Source organism: Lotus japonicus, chromosome 4 (genome assembly GCF_012489685.1).
Source record: "Lotus japonicus ecotype B-129 chromosome 4, LjGifu_v1.2".
Taxonomy (NCBI): Eukaryota; Viridiplantae; Streptophyta; class Magnoliopsida; order Fabales; family Fabaceae; genus Lotus; species Lotus japonicus.
This window is the reverse complement of record NC_080044.1, coordinates 70893905-70912642: the sequence shown is the minus strand read 5'-3', so window position 1 is coordinate 70912642 and position 18738 is coordinate 70893905. Positions and strand designations below refer to the sequence as shown.

The following is an 18738-nucleotide window of genomic DNA, read 5'->3' as shown; positions in this document are numbered from 1 at the left end:
CTTCATTAGCTAAATTTTGGCAGATTTGCCTGCTGAATGAAAAACTCTGATCGATAACCATAAATTGTTAGAAACTCTGATCACATCTTCATTAGCTATAAATTTTTTTAATCATTTCTAGTAATTCTTTTTTCCACTTTAGTAAATGTTACAAGTTTCACTTTAAAATTTAACTTTTCTTAACTATAGTTCAATAATAATAATAAAAACGCATCTACCAATCATGACAAATTAAAATTAAGAGTTTATAATTAATTAACCATAAGTACTTATTTTCAACTTTATTGACATAAATTTTTACATAAACAAAATTAAGCAGGAGTAGTATTTATCAATTTCATCTATAACTGTTTAAATCTGTTGATCGAGTCTCAAACCGACTATACAGTCTTATAGTTACACTTCAAAACACCTGAAGTCATGGGATTCTGCAACCTCTCCATCAAAATTGCGATGTTGATAACCATGAATTAACAATGAAAAGTGGTTTTTAGCCTAGGAGGGACGTATGATAAGGAAAAACAACAAAGAAGATTAACAGTGTCTAGATTACGATGTGGTCCGTTGCATACTAACATTTTCATACACAGATTTACAGCGGATGATGATTCCAGACTACTACATTTGTGAAAATTAGCCCTAGAAACTCACTGCACAAATATAGGACCAACACGCCCACAACCCAAAAAAGGGATAACATAAACAAGTAAAACCTGTGTAGGGCAAGATATTGGCACCCTCTACCGTGAGTTCAAATAACTGAAAAGGGGAATAATGATAATACACCCCTCATAGGCACCACGGATACTTTGCAGAAACTACAGAAGTAAATGAATTAGCTGAGAAGAGGAAAATTTTGGAGACAAGAAAATAGAGAAATTATTGCTCAGAAATGTTATACAAAATCAAGAACTACTAGGTTCAAAGCCGAAAATAGCAGACCGAAGGAATAGGAGCAGATCCACCCATGTAACTGTACTAATGTTTTCCTGCCCCTCAGCGGCATGGTACAGTATCTCCCCATATTGTCGAAGCAACAGTTAACCAGAATTCACCCTCTTGTAGGTAAAATTCCTTTGTCTCCGCTATATTGCTTTGACTGTCAGCAACCACTTAGCCACAATCAAATCTATACACGAAATAGAGCAAACAATCTGTCTTCATGCATATGAATGCAAAAGCTTACGATCCATTTACAGCCATCTCCGGCGAGGAATTTGGGGGAACCAATGGACGATCCTCACCCCCCAACTGTATATTATCTGATGTTGCATGCAAACAGTCCGAAAAGCTTTTAGAAGCTGCAGTTTGTTTCTCAACATGGTTATCTTCAGCCGCTGTGTTGCTATCATCAGAGCTGCTACTAGAAACACTAGATCCCTCTTCTTCCTGCTTGTCTTGACTTGAGCTCATCCTACCCTCAACTGTTCGAGCACCTAGATGAATGTTGATTGCAGCTTTCTTACTAGGTAGCACAGATTGGCTCAATGTTGAACACAAGGCAGCAAAAACACTCTCTTTAGATTTTATGTTCTTGGGTGACTTCTGCTTCTTCACAAGTTCGGGTTCCCTATCCTTTGAAGGCAATTTCCTTTTCAGCCTTAAAGACTCCATTATGCCATCATCTTCCTCAGAAGGTTCTGGCTGCTTCCTTGGTGGTGGTCGGTAATCTTCATCATCCTCATCATCATCATAGTCAACCAGTGATTTTGGACTGAAAAACAAGATGAACACAGTACATTGTAGCAAGCATGTGTACTTCAGAAGATGAACAAATAAAATACGAACAACCATAAGTCTACCTTGACTGTGAATAGCTTGCAGCAACTCCATTGGAAAGAGTAGGTTGTTGATGTTCATTCTGATCATGTGAAACAGATGCAGAAGCTATATCCTCCTCATCACTGGTCAAACCGCCCAAAGTTTAGAAACCCATATCGATCGTCTACAAAAACATCCTTACAAAATTAAGAACGAAGATATGTACCTATCCTCATTGAAGTAGCGTTCCTCTTCTCTCTCCAGAGCACGCTCATCAGTTCGTCTCCGAAGGTCAACTACAGTAGCGGCATCTTTTGTCCCACCATTATCCAAACACTGCAAGTATACGTAGGTTCAAACCTATTATAAGTTCAGCCCAAAGTCATGCGTGAGAAGAAAAAAACGATTTACCTGCTCATATTTTACTTTCAGCGAGCGAATCGATGCCAAATACTCAAATCTCACCAGCTGATCCCAGAAAGAATCAACTATATATTTCAGCAATAATTTCAGATTTTCCTACACAATACAACATTATCAGTGCAATATTGCTTAGCTTGAGGCATTTAAGATAAAACTGAATACACACTCAAGTAGGTACCTTCCGAATATACTCAAAAAGTTCCAAAACAGCAGAATGGAGCAGATTGTAACGATTGCCATTTGCAACAAAGGCATCTACAATCGGTTTGAGAACATTATTCCTAACAAAATAATTTAACAAATGCTCATCCTGCAGGTTAACACTGCAAACAGTTAGTGGTACTGCATATAAGCAGACCAAAGATACAATGACATTCTAAAGTCAATATTTAAATTGCTAACATTCAAAGATACAATGACATTCTAAAGTAAGAGATAAAGGTGAGTCTCTCATTTTTGCTTGGTGATTTGCATGATCAAGCAATGTTAGAAATAACAAAAATCATGTTTATAGTTCATGTCATTTGCAACTTGCAAGTATAACTATAAGCTACAGTTCTGTTAGCTAGGTCCACCTATACTTAAGGGCATCCAATTGATAAGCTCTCCACTTTTTTTCAGCAGGGTAGCAAATCATATTGAATAGCTTTATACAAATCATGATTAGCACGGATTCTACAGACATTGAGTTTCAGTAAAATGATAACAGGTTTATATTAAAATTCTTTCTAGATTTTCACGTGGCAAAATCCATAATTCCATGATGCAATTGCCATGATGCCAATAGCATAGGGGGTCCCCGTGAATTGCCACCAGGGAAGCTGCTATTGACAAAATTGATATACCGTAACTAGTAAGTTCCTTGTCTTAAACCCAGTGTTGTTAATTGCGGATGGCGGGAAGCCGAAATCCCGCCATACATGACAATGCGGCCATATGGCAGGATATCGGCCATGGCAGAAAGCCAAAAAAACGCCATGAGAAACTGCCATGGAGGCGCCATGACGAATATTTGATAACACTGCTTAAACCAATTTACATATTCCTAACATTTCAATACAAATAAAGTATCTATGTTAGTAATAAAACTTACATGGCGGGAGAGAAGAGTTCGAGCAAAACGGACAGCACCAACAACTAAGTATCTTTCTGCTCTCCGTGTCAGTAACAAAATTGTTTCAATCACGTTATTAAGAAGAAAGTTGGACCTGAAAATAGCAAAAATGATCCATGATCACAATTTCCATGATTAAGGCAAAAAAGTCAATTCTGATTACTGCAGAGCAACAAGGAAATACTTTATCCTGTATGGATGATGTAGAACACAAAAGCATAGTAATTCACATATGTTTGATAATATCTCCGGCTTTGTTCCATTCTGACACTTAACTCTTCTTCCAGTTCTTCCATCAGCAATATTTTCTGAAGGACATGATGCTGCGATAACTTCAATCAGTTGACCCAAATGCTTCTCGAAGAAAATGTCAATAATAGTGTCCCTCTGTCAGATAAGACTAAAAAAATCAGTAAAACAAGTCCAAGAATACCTATCATACAAACTGAGAAGAAGACTTCCAACTTACATGAACCTTTGACTGAGAACTTTACAGCGAATCAGCAGTTATAATACAACTCAACATTCAAAGTTTATACTTGAACAAGAAAAAAGCTTCGACTTCATGTTTAACAAACAAGTTTCCCCAATAATGGATGAATATAATACAAAATAGAACTCCACATTCAAAGTTTAAACAAGTAAAGCAAGTTCAAAGCCTCAATTACGTTTACTATAGATCTTAAAGTTAATGATGATAGCTGATGGCAACATCCAATATAGACAAACAACAATAACAACTGAAAAGACTACAATTATTAATAATATGGATAAAAAGTATATACAATTTATAATTAAATAGTCATAATTAAAAAAACGCAAAACTGCTCGTATGTCATAGAGATATCATGTTATGGGACTGATGCCCATAAGTAATCAAGCCTCTCAAAGCTCATTTGGACATATTAAGAACCACAAACGAAAAGATATATATATATATATATATATATATACACTTTACAAGTTATGGTCATAAAAACTAACAAATTATGAACAAGGTTAAAGATTGAGAGATTCCAAAAAATAGCAAAAACAAAAACCTGTGGTCCAGACAATGTGCATGAGTCCAATAAACAGCGAAGAATCTCAAGAAACTGGCAGTGCATGTTTTCTCCAAAATCCGTTACCATTCCTTTAACCTGTACATGATAGCATGAATAATAAATATGTACCAGACTAGACTAATAATAGACTGGGCAAACTCATAACTAACTTAAAAGGGAATGGGTATACAGCCAAAGGCAACAACAGGCAAAATAAACATGTCAAACGGACATTGGCACACAAGGTTTTTCTTTTTGTTTTTGGTAATTTACTAGTCAGGGTATCATATTTGAAAAAATAGATGAAGCAGGAAAACTTAACGAGTGTAAACTAGAAAACGTTTTGTTCAGTAAAACCAATAAAACTTTTTTGTTCATGCCTTGCATTCATGCTTTCCAGTCATGAGCTATACTATCATAGACTACACATCCCAACCAGAAATCCATCCTATACTGTGAGCCTTTGCAGCAAAATCTCATACTACCACACATTTATACTAGGAAGTGAATCATCTCACTAACCAACAAAATTGACTTCTGGATTCAGAATGGTAGTGAAAAGAGGAACCACACACCGAAACACATCGATTCACCGACAAACTTATTTGGATTCTGTTAATTCTTTATCCTGGAAGTCATCTAGAAAGAATATGGGATGTGATTTGCATATAAAACATACCAAGAGTCCTAGAAGAGTAATTCCTTCCTGCCGAACAACATATGACCGCAGAAGATTAGGATCCTGATTCAAGAAAAGAATGAGAATGTCTGTCCTGCAACCATAAGAATGATTTCCCATCAGAAACTAGTCATGAGAAATTAAAAAAATACAGTCAATTGAGTTTTATACAGATCAAACTGAAAAAGGGGGAGAATCAGTACCCAGTGAGCACAAACTTCTTGTCATCATTTTGCAGAACATCAGTGACAATGTCAAAGATGCCTTCATTCATTAAATCCCTACAAACATTGAGAATTTGAAACGTATAACTAATGAAGTTCACTAACCCCCAAAAAGTTGTCTTTATCAGCTGTTCTACGCTAAGCAAAAACTTTCTAATGTGTAATATGTGAAAATACAATGCTGCAAGTGAAAATTCATAAATATTCCAATCAGGCTGATAGGAACCGAATTTATTACAGAATAATTATGGAAGTACTGGTGTTCGAGAGCCAGTTCTCTCCTACAGATTCTGGAATTTTGAGAGTCCAGTCTCTCCCTATGACAACCACCCAATTTCTGAATGTCTAAACTAACAGCCACAACTCCTATTTATAACTAGAAATTTAATAACCACCCCTAGGCAGTTTTGATAGAACATAACTAACATAAACTGATGTAAATAACTAACCCAATAACTACCCCAACAAATAATCAAATAATAACTTTCTAACTGCTACTGTTCACGAGCACTGTTCATGCGCACTGTTCATCCTATCAATACCCCGCCCTAAAAGATCCACCTTGTCCTCAAGGTGGGAAGTAGGCAATGCTCCTTCAATGTAGGTTGGCTGCTCCAAATGTTCTGCAGTTTTAATCAGTACTTCTGGAGTTTGACTCTGAAAAATATATTAGAGTACACTATGTAACGTGTAAGAGAAGCTACTGTTAGTTAGCTTGCTGACTGTGTATGCAGTCAGTTATAGGGTTAGTTAGTGTTAGCTGTCATAGTTAGTTATGCTGAGCTGTCATAACAGCTGTCATAACAGAATCAGTTAGGATTGTTAGCTTGATCAACAAGCTAAGTGCTCTTCTATAAATACTGATGTAATCTCTTGAATCTGTAGCTTTTACAAATCAATGTTAATCAGTTTTCTCATTTACAGTTTTCAACATGGTATCAAGAGCAGGGTACGATCCTTGAGGTCTCTCTTCTCAAATTTTTCTTCTTCATTTTCTTCACCATGGCTGAAGAAGCTCCTGAGATTCCGATTCCCGTTCCAGTTGCAGTGGCTCAACCACAGTTGAGTTCCTCAACTCTTGTTCACAAGCTTTCACTGAAGCTTGATGATACGAATTTTCTTTCATGGAAGCAGCATGTGGAAGGGATCGTTCGTACGCATCGATTGCAGAGTTATCTTGCTCGTCCTGAGATTCCACCACGATTTCTCAGTGAAGAAGATCGTGTGAATGCAGTGGAGAATCCTGCATATCAAATCTGGGAGCAGCAAGACTCTGCTCTGTTCACGTGGTTACTCTCGTCTCTTTCGCCATCGGTGCTTCCTACGGTGGTGAACTGTTCTCAGTCGTGGCAAGTGTGGGAGGCAGTGCTCGATTTCTTCCAAGCACACTCTCTCGCACAGTCAACGCAATTGCGATCTGAAATTCGATCCATCTCCAAGGGATCGAAGTCGTGTTCCGAGTATCTCAAACGTATCAAGTCGATTGTTAATGCGTTGATCACTATTGGAGATCCAATCTCCTATCGTGAACAATTGGAAGCAATTTTTGATGGTTTGCCAGAGGATTACAGTCATCTCCAAACGATTGTCTATAATCGTGAAACACCGAGTTCAATCTCGCAGATCGAAGCAATGATTATCGCGCATGAAGCGCGGCTAGATCGCGCTCGATCTCGTCAGGTTACTGCGAATCCTCCATCGGCGCTGCTGACGCAGGCTTCGCTGCCGCCAGCGACGCAACCTCCATCGTCGGCGCCGTCGCCGGTGCCTTCTGAGGCAAATTATGCTTCCAGTTCCGTCGATTCTTCCTATGAGGAGCGCTCCTTTGATGAGCGCGGTGATGAGCGCAGTGGTTTCTCTGATTCGCGTGGTCGTGGTGGTTATAATGGACGTGGCGGAGGCAACAACTCTCGCGGTGGCTACAATGGACGTGGCGGAGGCAGAGGCAACAATCGCAGTGTGCAATGTCAGATCTGCAAGAAGTATGGTCATGATGCCAGTATCTGCTATCATCGTGCATCTTCCACTCCTTCTATTGGCATGTCTGGCATGAACTCAGGCTATGGAATGCAATTTCCTAATTTCCCTATGGTTCCTATGCCTCAGTTTGGTTTCTCTCCTTACTGTGGTTCTCCTCAGTTTGGAAATCCAACTCAGTTTGGACAACAACAATACTCTGGACCTGGTTCCTCTTTTCCAGGATTTCCTTTTGGTCCTCAGCAGTTTGGTTTTCATCCTTTTGCTGGTACACCTTGGAATAATTCATCCTCTTCTCAGTTCACAAGTGTAGGGCACAGACCTGGAAATTACAATGCAAGACCACCTCAAGCTATGATCACAGGTTCATCACAAGCAGGAGGCTCTTCTGCCTCAGCAAATCTGAGCACTTGGTTCCCTGATTCTGGTGCAACTCACCATGTGACTAATGATGCATCAGTTGTCTCAGATAGTGTTTCTCTTGCTGGTAATGATCACATCTTCATGGGGAATGGACAAGGTTTGCCAATCCTCTCTATAGGATCTGCTTCCTTTCCCTCTCCCTATCATACTAACACCACACTCACTCTCAAAAATCTGCTTTTAGTTCCTGATATAACCAAAAATCTGGTTAGTGTGAGTAAATTTGCAAGAGATAATAATGTTTACTTTGAGTTTCACTCCTCTTTTTGTGTTGTGAAATGTCAGGTCACCTCTAGGGTTCTTCTTAAAGGTCATGTTGGTCCAGATGGCTTGTATGTCTTTGAAGGCATGCACACTCCTTCTCTTTCCAAGAGATCTTCTGTTCAAGTTCCAAGTTCCTTGCCTCCAGTTGCTGTTTCAGATTCAGTTTCTGCCTTGTCAGCTGTTTTCCCTAGTTCTACTATTCCTAGTTCTAGTAATAAATCATCTACTATTGTATGCCCAACCTCTTATGGTTTATGGCACTCTAGACTAGGACATCCTCATCATGAGGCTTTGCATTCAGCTCTCAATAGTTGTAATATTCCAGTACCTAATAAAGCAAAATTTACAGTTTGTTCAGCTTGTTGTCTCTCTAAATCACATAGACTACCTTCTCATTCTTCTAGTACTGTTTATCATTCTCCTTTGGAACTTGTGTTTGCTGATTTATGGGGACCAGCTTCCATTGAGTCCTCTTGTGGATTTTCATACTTTCTTACTTGTGTTGATGCCTATTCTCGCTTTACTTGGATTTTTCCCATTAAGAAGAAGTCTGATACATGTTCTGTTTTCCTTCAGTTTCAAGCCATGGTTGAGTTAAAATTCAGTTTAAAACTTAAATCAGTTCAAACTGATAATGGAACAGAATTTAAGCCTTTAACACCCTATTTCACTAAGTTAGGGATTGTTCATAGGCTTACTTGTCCCTACACACATCATCAAAATGGTAGTGTAGAGCGCAAGCATCGCCATATAATTGAAACAGGTCTTTCCTTGCTAGCACATGCTCATTTGCCATATCAGTTTTGGGATCATGCTTTCCTTGCAGCTGTGTTTCTCATCAACAGATTGCCTACCTCAGTTTTGGGCAATGTTAGTCCTTACTTTAAGCTCTTCAAGGTGCAACCTGATTATAAGCTTCTCAAGGTCTTTGGCTGTGCTTGTTATCCACATCTCAGACCTTATACTCACTCCAAGTTGTCTTTGAGATCCAAGCTTTGTGTGTTTATTGGATACTCTTCTACACATCAGGGTTACAAGTGCATGGACAATGAAGGCAAGATATACATCTCCAAGGATGTCATTTTTGATGAGTTTACATACCCCTATCATGCACTGTTTAATCCTAATGAGAGTGCAACTTCTGGACAAGGATTGTCTTCTGTTATTCCTCTCATACCTGCTGCTGCACACATTCAGCAACCTAATACTGCTGCTGCTATTTCTGCACCTTCTCCTGAGCACAATGCAGACAGTGTTTCTTCTGTCCAGCAGCAGCCCATGCATTCTCCCTTGCCCTCAGCTTCTTCTGGTTCAGCAGCCCAAGGACATCAGTCATCTACATCTTCTTCTGCTGGTTCTGTTCCTCAACCAGTTGGGAATGTTCACCCTATGCAGACAAGGGCCAAGTCTGGCATTGTCATGCCTAGATTGTTCCCCACCTTGCTTCTTACTCAGGCAGAACCAACAACTACCAAACAGGCTCTTAAGGATCCCAAATGGCAAACTGCAATGCAGGCAGAATATGATGCTTTGATGGCTAATGGTACCTGGACTTTGGTCCCTCTTCCTAAGGATAGGAAGCCTATTGGATGCAAATGGGTATTTAGAATTAAAGAGAATGCAGATGGAACCATTAATAGGTATAAAGCTAGGCTTGTTGCCAAAGGATATCATCAAGTTAAAGGCTTTGACTATTCAGAAACATTTTCACCAGTGGTCAAACCTATTACAATCAGACTTATTCTCACTTTGGCCATCACCAAGCAGTGGCATATTCACCAATTAGATGTGAATAATGCCTTTCTTAATGGAGCTCTCCAAGAGGAGGTTTATATGACTCAACCTACTGGTTTTCAGAATTCAGATACTACACTTGTGTGCAAGCTACACAAAGCTCTCTATGGCCTCAAACAGGCCCCTAGAGCATGGTTTGAAAGGTTAAAGTCAGCCTTAGTTAAGTATGGGTTCACACCTAGCAAGTGTGATCCATCCTTGTTTACTTTTTACATAAAAGGTTCAGTCATATACATTCTTGTTTATGTGGATGATATCATCATTACTGGCAATTCTCTGCCTTTGGTACAGCAAGTAGTGCAGAATCTTGACTCTGAATTTTCTCTGAAGCAACTGGGTCAGCTTGATTATTTTCTTGGAGTTCAGGTTCATCACTTGAAAGATAGGTCCTTGCTTTTAACTCAAACCAAGTACATACATGATTTACTTGAAAGAGCTGAAATGGGGGAAGCAAAGGGTATTTCTACTCCTATGATTGGTGGTGCCAAGTTGAGCAAGTATGGGTCTGATTATTTTGCAGATCCAACCTTGTACAGGTCCATTGTTGGTGCCCTGCAGTATGCTACTCTCACAAGGCCAGAAATCAGTTTTGCTGTGAATAAAGTTTGCCAGTTTCTTAGCCAGCCCTTAGAAGATCATTGGAAGGCTGTCAAACGTATTTTAAGGTATCTTAAGGGTACTATTCATCATGGTCTTCACCTCAATCCTTGTTCCTTGTCCTCTACAGTTCCTCTTGTTGCATTTTGTGATGCTGATTGGGGTTCTGACCCTGATGACAGAAGGTCCACCTCAGGATCTTGTGTGTTTTTTGGTCCTAACTTGGTGTCTTGGAGTTCCAAAAAGCAAACCTTAGTTGCTAGGTCCAGTACTGAGGCTGAATACAGGAGCCTTGCCAATACTTCTGCTGAGTTACTTTGGATACAATCTTTGTTGCAAGAGCTCAAGGTCCCCTTTTCTTCTCCTAGAGTTTTCTGTGACAACATGGGGGCTGTGGCTTTAACACACAACCCTGTTCTGCACACCAGAACAAAGCATATGGAGCTTGATATCTTTTTTGTCAGGGAAAAGGTGCTGAATGGCTCTCTCTTTGTTCACCATATTCCTTCTGAAGACCAGCTTGCAGATATTTTTACCAAGGCTCTTTCTCCAACCCGGTTTGAGCTTCTTCGTTCCAAACTCCATGTGGCTGAGAAAATCCTTTCCTCACCACCTTGAGTTTGAGGGGGTCTATTAGAGTACACTATGTAACGTGTAAGAGAAGCTACTGTTAGTTAGCTTGCTGACTGTGTATGCAGTCAGTTATAGGGTTAGTTAGTGTTAGCTGTCATAGTTAGTTATGCTGAGCTGTCATAACAGCTGTCATAACAGAATCAGTTAGGATTGTTAGCTTGATCAACAAGCTAAGTGCTCTTCTATAAATACTGATGTAATCTCTTGAATCTGTAGCTTTTACAAATCAATGTTAATCAGTTTTCTCATTTACAGTTTTCAACAAAATACCTCCTCCTGGATCCCACTGTTTGAAGTTGGTCAAACCACTTAACGCAGCCCATTTTGTTCCTGTCTTCCCCTCTTTCAACAAGATCATCTCTGCAGATGCCAAGTGTTGCAGTCTGTTCAATGCCTGTGGTGGAAGATGCTTGATCCTTGAAAGACATTTGACCCACATACCATTCCTCTGTCTTGGCTCCCCTTCTTTATTCAGAGACTTGCGTCTCTTCATCGTCTTCGGTTGTTGATGGATCTTTCGATGCTTTCTCCACCGGGGTCCAAGACTCACTCCATCACCTCTTCTTACAACCTCTGCTTCAAGATTGGGTCTTTGCATCTCAAAGGTTAAGGATTTCTCCGCCTCTACTGTGGTCTCTATCATCTCTGATTTTGATTCTACTAAATGGCCTTCTCTTGCATTCTCCAAGACTTCATTTATCCTTGGGCTTTCTTCCTCTCTAGAATCTTTAACATATACTGGTATGTCAGGATCCATTTCTGGTTGGAATTTCTTCAGTAAAGCCTTCACAAAATCCCACCATTTTGCATTCTGGTTTCTTCTTTTCCAGAAATACCACCAGAAGAAAGCATCTCCCGTCAAAGCCATCTCAGCCTCCGAGAACTTCTTCTCTTCAGCCATTTCCATGGCCTCACAGTGCTGCTCCACTTTGATCAACCACCAGTAAGCCTCTTTACCATCAAAGGTTGGAAACGCCTTACCTTCCCTTTTCTTAATTGTTGTCTTCTTCTCCATTTCTTCACGATTCAATTGCACCACAGCACCTGGATGGTGCTCTGATACCAAATTGATAGGAAACGAATTTATTACAGAATAATTATGGAAGTACTGGTGTTCGAGAGCCAGTTCTCTCCTACAGATTCTGGAATTTTGAGAGTCCAGTCTCTCCCTATGACAACCACCCAATTTCTGAATGTCTAAACTAACAGCCACAACTCCTATTTATAACTAGAAATTTAATAACCACCCCTAGGCAGTTTTGATAGAACATAACTAACATAAACTGATGTAAATAACTAACCCAATAACTACCCCAACAAATAATCAAATAATAACTTTCTAACTGCTACTGTTCACGATCACTGTTCATGCGCACTGTTCATCCTATCACAGGCTTAGTTGAAAAGCTCAAATTAAGTCCAGTCCACGATCACATAATTAAGTCTATAGAAGTTAAGGAGAAATGGCTACAGTGGAAGCTCCCATACAATCACAAAGTAAGGGACAGAAAAGGAAACAACCACAAGTTTTTTATATACTTGACCAAATTACTTCATTACAAAATAAATAAAAGAAATCAAGTGACTGATAATTAAACTGAGGTAAAACCAAATTTTGCCAAAACATTTCGCATTTGAACAACTGCAACTGATTTTTAAATGGATGAAGGAAGAGAAGCAGCAGACCAAGCTGTTTGCAATGTAACATACCTAAAAAGCCGAAGCTGCTGAACCATCTGCAAGCTCTTGCTTACACTACAAAACTCATGTAAGAAATAGACCTGTACCTCCCACAGAAGAGGCAGAATGTATTTAGAATAAGAATCTATCGAAGTTCTTGAGCATCAAACAAGGCAGCATTTAGATTAAACCACTATATAACATTATAAATACAAGATACGAAGGCAGAGACCATTTATTCACATTCTAAAATGAAACCAGGTGCACTGCTTACATCCCTCGGCGGGAGGCTAATTTAAGTATGAAAAATGACATGCTCAAAATTACAAAAACACTGTCATGGCTATGTCTATTTCAATGAGAGGTAACTTGAGGAATGGAAAAGAATGGACATGGAATGGTTCACCATGTCTAGGGTCCAAAAACTGTTAAACTGGAGAATAGAATATGAGTAGTAGAACCCAATCCCCCGAAAGCACTCAATGTTTTAGGCCTGCAAATGGGCCGTGATGGTAGCAGTGCTACTATTTCAAAAAATTGACATTTAGCCACATAAATTAAGTTATTTCAATACAAATTTATAAGGGTTGTAATTGAAATTTAAACTATCTTTAACTTTGAATTTTCTTCTCCTATTGTTCATTAATCTTCAAAATAAAGGGACGCAACATTTCTCAATTCCAACTCAACTGCCCATCGAAGCTTACCAAGTTCTTCTTCGATTCTTGAGCGGTGGTGGGCAATTTTAACCTAGCAAACAACTCCTGGATAAATTTGCTGTCATCCTTCAACAATGAAATAACCTAAAAAGTAACAAAGCAGTTAAGAGTTAAGACAAAATCATCTTAAATGGCATGTCTTCATTCTAGGATAATCAAATCTTACACAAGCGTTGTTAGCATGTATTATGGAGTTAAGATTTGCACTCGTGGCCTCATCCAAAACTCTAGCCAAAACAACATCCTGAGAGCAAGAAAAGAATGTAAATTTTACATTAAAGAAGAAAGCAAACAGCAATGAAAGGCTTAGAGAAGAGCCAAACCTTCAAATAACCAACTCTATAAGTCTGATGTATCTTTGATAACACAAGGGGGTCTTTAATAGGTATGGCCTACAAGAAAAAGTAGTTAATTAACTATGAGGTGGCATATCTACAGATCTACCTCCAACCTTGCAGCTCTCTTAAAATAACAGGAAACTAACAAAAAGTACCTCCTTAAAAACAACATGCTCATGTAAGAATTTACGATGATGTTGAACAGAAGGAATTTCTGGGTCATCTGCATATTGCTAAAACAAGTGGTCAGAAAACAAAAGAAGTAGATGAAAAGAATCAAAAATCAAAATAAAACCATCTAAATCAACTAAGTTCAAACTAAATTCATGACAGAGCTTTATGGTGCCACCTGATCCATGTGACCAACCCCATCTAGCGGAAAAGACTCAATTGGGACATAAATGTCTGAAGAATGCACTTACACTCGAGGGCACCGATAATGTCCACTATAAATTCATCTTTAAAAATTCTCTCAAGAATTGGAGTACTGTTGAGCAAAACTGTAACAGAGCAAACAAACCAAAATAAATAAATAAATTAAATACAAAATAAGAATTCAAATTAAAATGTGATGAAGATGAATACTGACTGATCCCTTTGACTATTTTGAATATCATGTGAAGGCCATCCATGTTTTGCGACTTTTCGCATCCACTAAATACTTCCATCAGCTTACGAAAAAATTCTTGCTACATAATAAACAAAATTTAAAAAGGATGGATATAACATATACAAGCAGATTAAGACCAACAAGCAGATTAAAAAATTGAGCTTGCAAAAAGCTCATCAGGCACTCTGCCATAAAAATGCATGATGTGCTATGTAGGCTTCAAAATAAAAACGGAACAGAACATAAAGCATTACTTGACCAAGCTTATGATTCAAACAAGCTAAGCAATGGAAATTAGCATTATGATGGTACAGTATGAAATTTACAGCAGCATAATGATCACCAAGACATCCCCAACTCCTACACCATTCACAGATGTGATATGATAAGCACAATATCTTCAGAAAATAATTTTGTTCTCCTTACAAACCATCAAGGAAACAGACCTCATATTTCTTATGATATCTGGTAATGACTTCGACCAAATTCATTTTTAGATAAGGTTTGCATCAAACACAAAAATCAACAACTTATGCAAAGAAAGTCTAAAATTCTGGAGTCTTGACATATTGTCCAAATGAAATATTGGATTATGTAACACCATGGAAAGCAAAGTGAAAACTAAACTGCATGCATCTAATGCCCTCAAAAACAAGATGTCAAGATCATTGGGTGCATTTGTTCACATATTTTGTTAAGAAAGTCTGGATCCTGTCACCGAGATTTTTTCATATGACAAGGTCATTGCACAATATTATCTATATTTTTCTTCTTAAACATTCATTCATAAACTTTGAAAGGGACCTATTTAATGTTTAAGAAAAGAGAGATAGACAGAAAACTTAACACGACATGTAAATCTGAAATGATGGATCCATTCCCCCAGGGCAGTAATTATTAGAAAAACAGGTTTGAAATAAATAAATAGAAACTTATGCGAGAGAGATCTATAGCAATACGAAGACATAACCATATTGTGCAGAATGACTTACATCACTTAATATTAGCTCAGTAAGCCGCAACTGATCTGCAATGCCACTTTCAACCACAGTCTGCAAACCAAAAAGCAAAATTGATGAAAATATAATGAAGTTTCATGAATAAAGTGAAATAATTTTAACCCAAAATAACTTGTCTAAACTAAAAATCACAGTACTCAAATTCAACTCATTCCCTGGATGTAGCAAAAACAGCGAGACACAAAATGCCTAGAGCCTATGACAATTTTCAATCCTGGATAATAGCACGTAGCAGCCAACCCCAAAAGATAACGCTGCTATATTGAACTTTTAAATATATCTTAAATAATTTATACTACATATATATATATATATATTCAAAAAAACTACAGAAGTAAACATGCTCAAAATTAAATACATCCACAGCTTCAAAATAAATACATAGGCTAAAAATACAAAAGAAGCCACAGCTTGGCTAAAAATGATTCCCAGTATCAAGAGAACAAATGGTAAAAAAGATGATAGCAAAACCTTAAAGCAATGCCCAACCTTAAGAATCAAAGGAAGTGTCGATAGCTCAATAGCAGGCAACTCCCTTAACTCACTGTTAACATTCTGAAATGGTTCATCTGAAATATAAAAGCAAAAACAGTCAAAAGTAGTCCATGGAATATTAATATAGTACACCATTGGATACGGAAAATAAAGAAGAAGAAGAAGAAAAAAAAGTGATCAAAAACAGCATATTGGTAGAAAACTTCAGTAGAATATATAACTGCAAATAAAATGCAACATAAAAGAATCTTCTGCACATTGCAAAAAATACATTACTTACTATTTATATTATTGAAATGTATGTTCCTCTGCACATTGCAAATGTGGTCCCTGGATCAAATAAGCATAATAATTGAACTCAATCCACAGCAGCAGAAACACAACCGAGCAGAAATAATTGAACATAATAATTAAAGATCACTAGTTATTTTTTGATACCATATGTAAGAGCATCCGGTGGGCTCTTGAAAGCTAAGGGCCAGTTCTGTAGCATATTCAGGATCTCTCCATGAGATAATGGTATCTGAGGAACAAATGTGTCAGTCAACTGATAAACCCAATAGACCCCATATGCTTCAGTTATGAAGGAGTCTACATATTAGAGATAGATAGGCCATATAAAGCTGCCAACTACCTTCTTGTTTCCTATAAATATCATCAGAACTGATTCGCTGCCTAAGTATGGTGTCATTGTCTTCTTCATCATAAACTAGTAAGCCCAGCTCTTCTGATCTCTGCATTATAAGATATATTATTCATTTTAAATGCAAAGAATCTCAAAGATTGTACAATTGAAACGAAAAAAAAAAAAGAACTATAAGTAATATACACTTACATATAATAACACACCTATAGAGTATTGACTACCAATTCTTTTGAATACTCAAGCCATATTAACTCAGAATAACCCAAGTTTTATTATGGGGAAGGGGACTCCTCTTAAAACTATATCGTCTTATAAATTTATAAATTAAGAGATAGAGATAAAAGCCTTTAGGTATGCACTAAAAGTCTAAAACAAACATTAAAGGAAAAATTCAAGCAGGTGTACATAGTAGGTCTGTCATCACAAATGAATGCTTCCACTAAAAAAAATTATCTTTTAAGTCTGGTTTGCTACGTAAATCAAATGGTTCCGTTGTGATCTGTGACTACTGTCATAAACCAAGACATCATGTCACAAATGGAAAGCTGTGGCAAAAAGATTTACAAACCTCCAAATAATCAACAGTGACATGTCCAGTACCCTGGTCATCCCATTTTCCATCATGATTCAGACGGTACACTTTGACACGCTGAAATCCAATTAGAGGAGATACTAAGTCAAGAGTAATCCTTGATAAAAGCCTCTCAACAATAGTGAAAAATAAACTTTTATATATATATATATATATGCCTCTCAAGTCTCAACCACTGATGATATCAATACAGAAGCAAGGTTGTGAATAACATACTCCACGAAATAACTCTGTAATGCATAAATTGAATTGGGATAAAAAGTAAACAAGAAATATATAAACTACATCCATTGATCCTAAGCAGCGCAGCTGCTGACTCTTGTGAAAACAGTTAGCGGTCTGTGGTTGATCATTGAATAGCTAAAATCTAAATTGGGATGCATTTACACAGCTATCATTTGCTTTCTTTTACTTCAAAAACAATTAACAGGAACAGGAAAACAACTAGCAGAAGCAAACAAAACCAAAACAGAAATAAGCCAAATGAAAAGAAAGTCCCAAGTCCCAACTTCCAATATTTCTTAGATTACAATTGGTAGTAGCAAAATCATGGGGGAACACTACAATAAATGTGTCTGGCTTACCATTTTTTGTTCCCAATACATGGTTGATTACTTGATTGGGTACATTCTAATTTTAACAAATCACACCAAATTCATCTCTCCAGACCAAATTCCATGCATTAACATTGTGTTATATTGTTAACAGGTTTCCTAGTTGCTTGGAAAAATTAATTGACGCCTAACGAGTAACAATCCCAAGTCTCATATTTCAGTGCATAACCAATCATATAAATGACACAAAACTCAAAAGCTGTTCTTATGAGATGAATTAACTCTGAATTAGCTCTCCTAAACAGCAATAAGAAAAACAACAGTCACGTCAAGACCACCAGCCATTAGAAAGCAAAAAGCAACACAAAGGAAGCATAACAGCACTCTAGACATAGCTAAAGAATACTACTCCTACTGATTTTACGAATGCAAATCCAAAGTATATCATTGAACAAATGAAATCGAAGCTCGAGCTCCAAACATGCGAAAATAAGCATTGAGCAGAATCTAGGGCAAAGCTAATTGCTCGAAAACAGACTTGCCTGCATCGAATTAGCGTTATCCTCTGATTTCTCCGGCGCACCCATGACGACAGCTTCTGAAAAATTCTAAGCAATAACAACAACGAGCATGCTCAATTCGGGGGTTTGAAATTAGGGTTTCGAGGAGAAGGAGAAGAATGAAAGGGGAAACAATTGTAGTGAAGAGATGAAGTTTCGTAGGATCAACAGGAAACCCTAACCGCCATTGACGTAGCAGCGTGAAGTTTCTTTCTTTCTCCTCTCTTCTCTCTTCCCTCTTTTCTCTCTCTCTCTCTCCTCCTACTATAATAATTTCTCTCTCGAGTGTCCCCGATCTTTCTATTAGTTGGGCTAAGGCACAAAAAGAAGTGGAAAAGAAAGCTATGAGCGCATTGTGTTATTTGTGTGGAATCGCGACAATGCCCCTGGGGATCTGTTAAAATCCCGAATGGGCCGTTGACGTCAGTGCTTTGCCACGCTGGTCCGTGTGATTGCGCGCTTCTTTCTTTCTTTGGGAGGGAGGGGCCCAGGGAATCGGAGCCGTTCTGAACTGAAATCTATAGTCGCATTGATTTCTCTGTTTTCTCCTATTTTTTTACTCAAAGAGATAAGTTTTTCTATCTCCTATCGAA

General features: G+C 38.0%; 1 protein-coding gene across 1 annotated transcript; it reads right to left on the bottom strand.

The window, feature by feature from the left end:
* Window positions 1–512: 512 nt before the first annotated feature.
* LOC130711243 (uncharacterized) lies at window positions 513–18454 on the bottom strand. The gene is made up of 24 exons (XM_057560775.1): window positions 18128–18454; window positions 17008–17088; window positions 16428–16527; window positions 16232–16316; window positions 16074–16123; window positions 15788–15867; window positions 15272–15331; window positions 14259–14358; window positions 14092–14169; window positions 13825–13892; window positions 13655–13723; window positions 13498–13575; window positions 13320–13415; window positions 12643–12713; window positions 5224–5301; window positions 5021–5114; window positions 4339–4437; window positions 3483–3685; window positions 3278–3392; window positions 2363–2494; window positions 2173–2280; window positions 1988–2097; window positions 1803–1904; window positions 513–1714 (listed from the first exon to the last, which is right to left on the bottom strand). The coding sequence occupies exons 1-24, from the start codon at window positions 18170–18172 to the stop codon at window positions 1183–1185; spliced, it is 2634 nt and encodes an 877-aa protein (XP_057416758.1). The 5' UTR covers window positions 18173–18454; the 3' UTR covers window positions 513–1182.
* Between the last annotated feature and the right edge of the window lie 284 nt (window positions 18455–18738).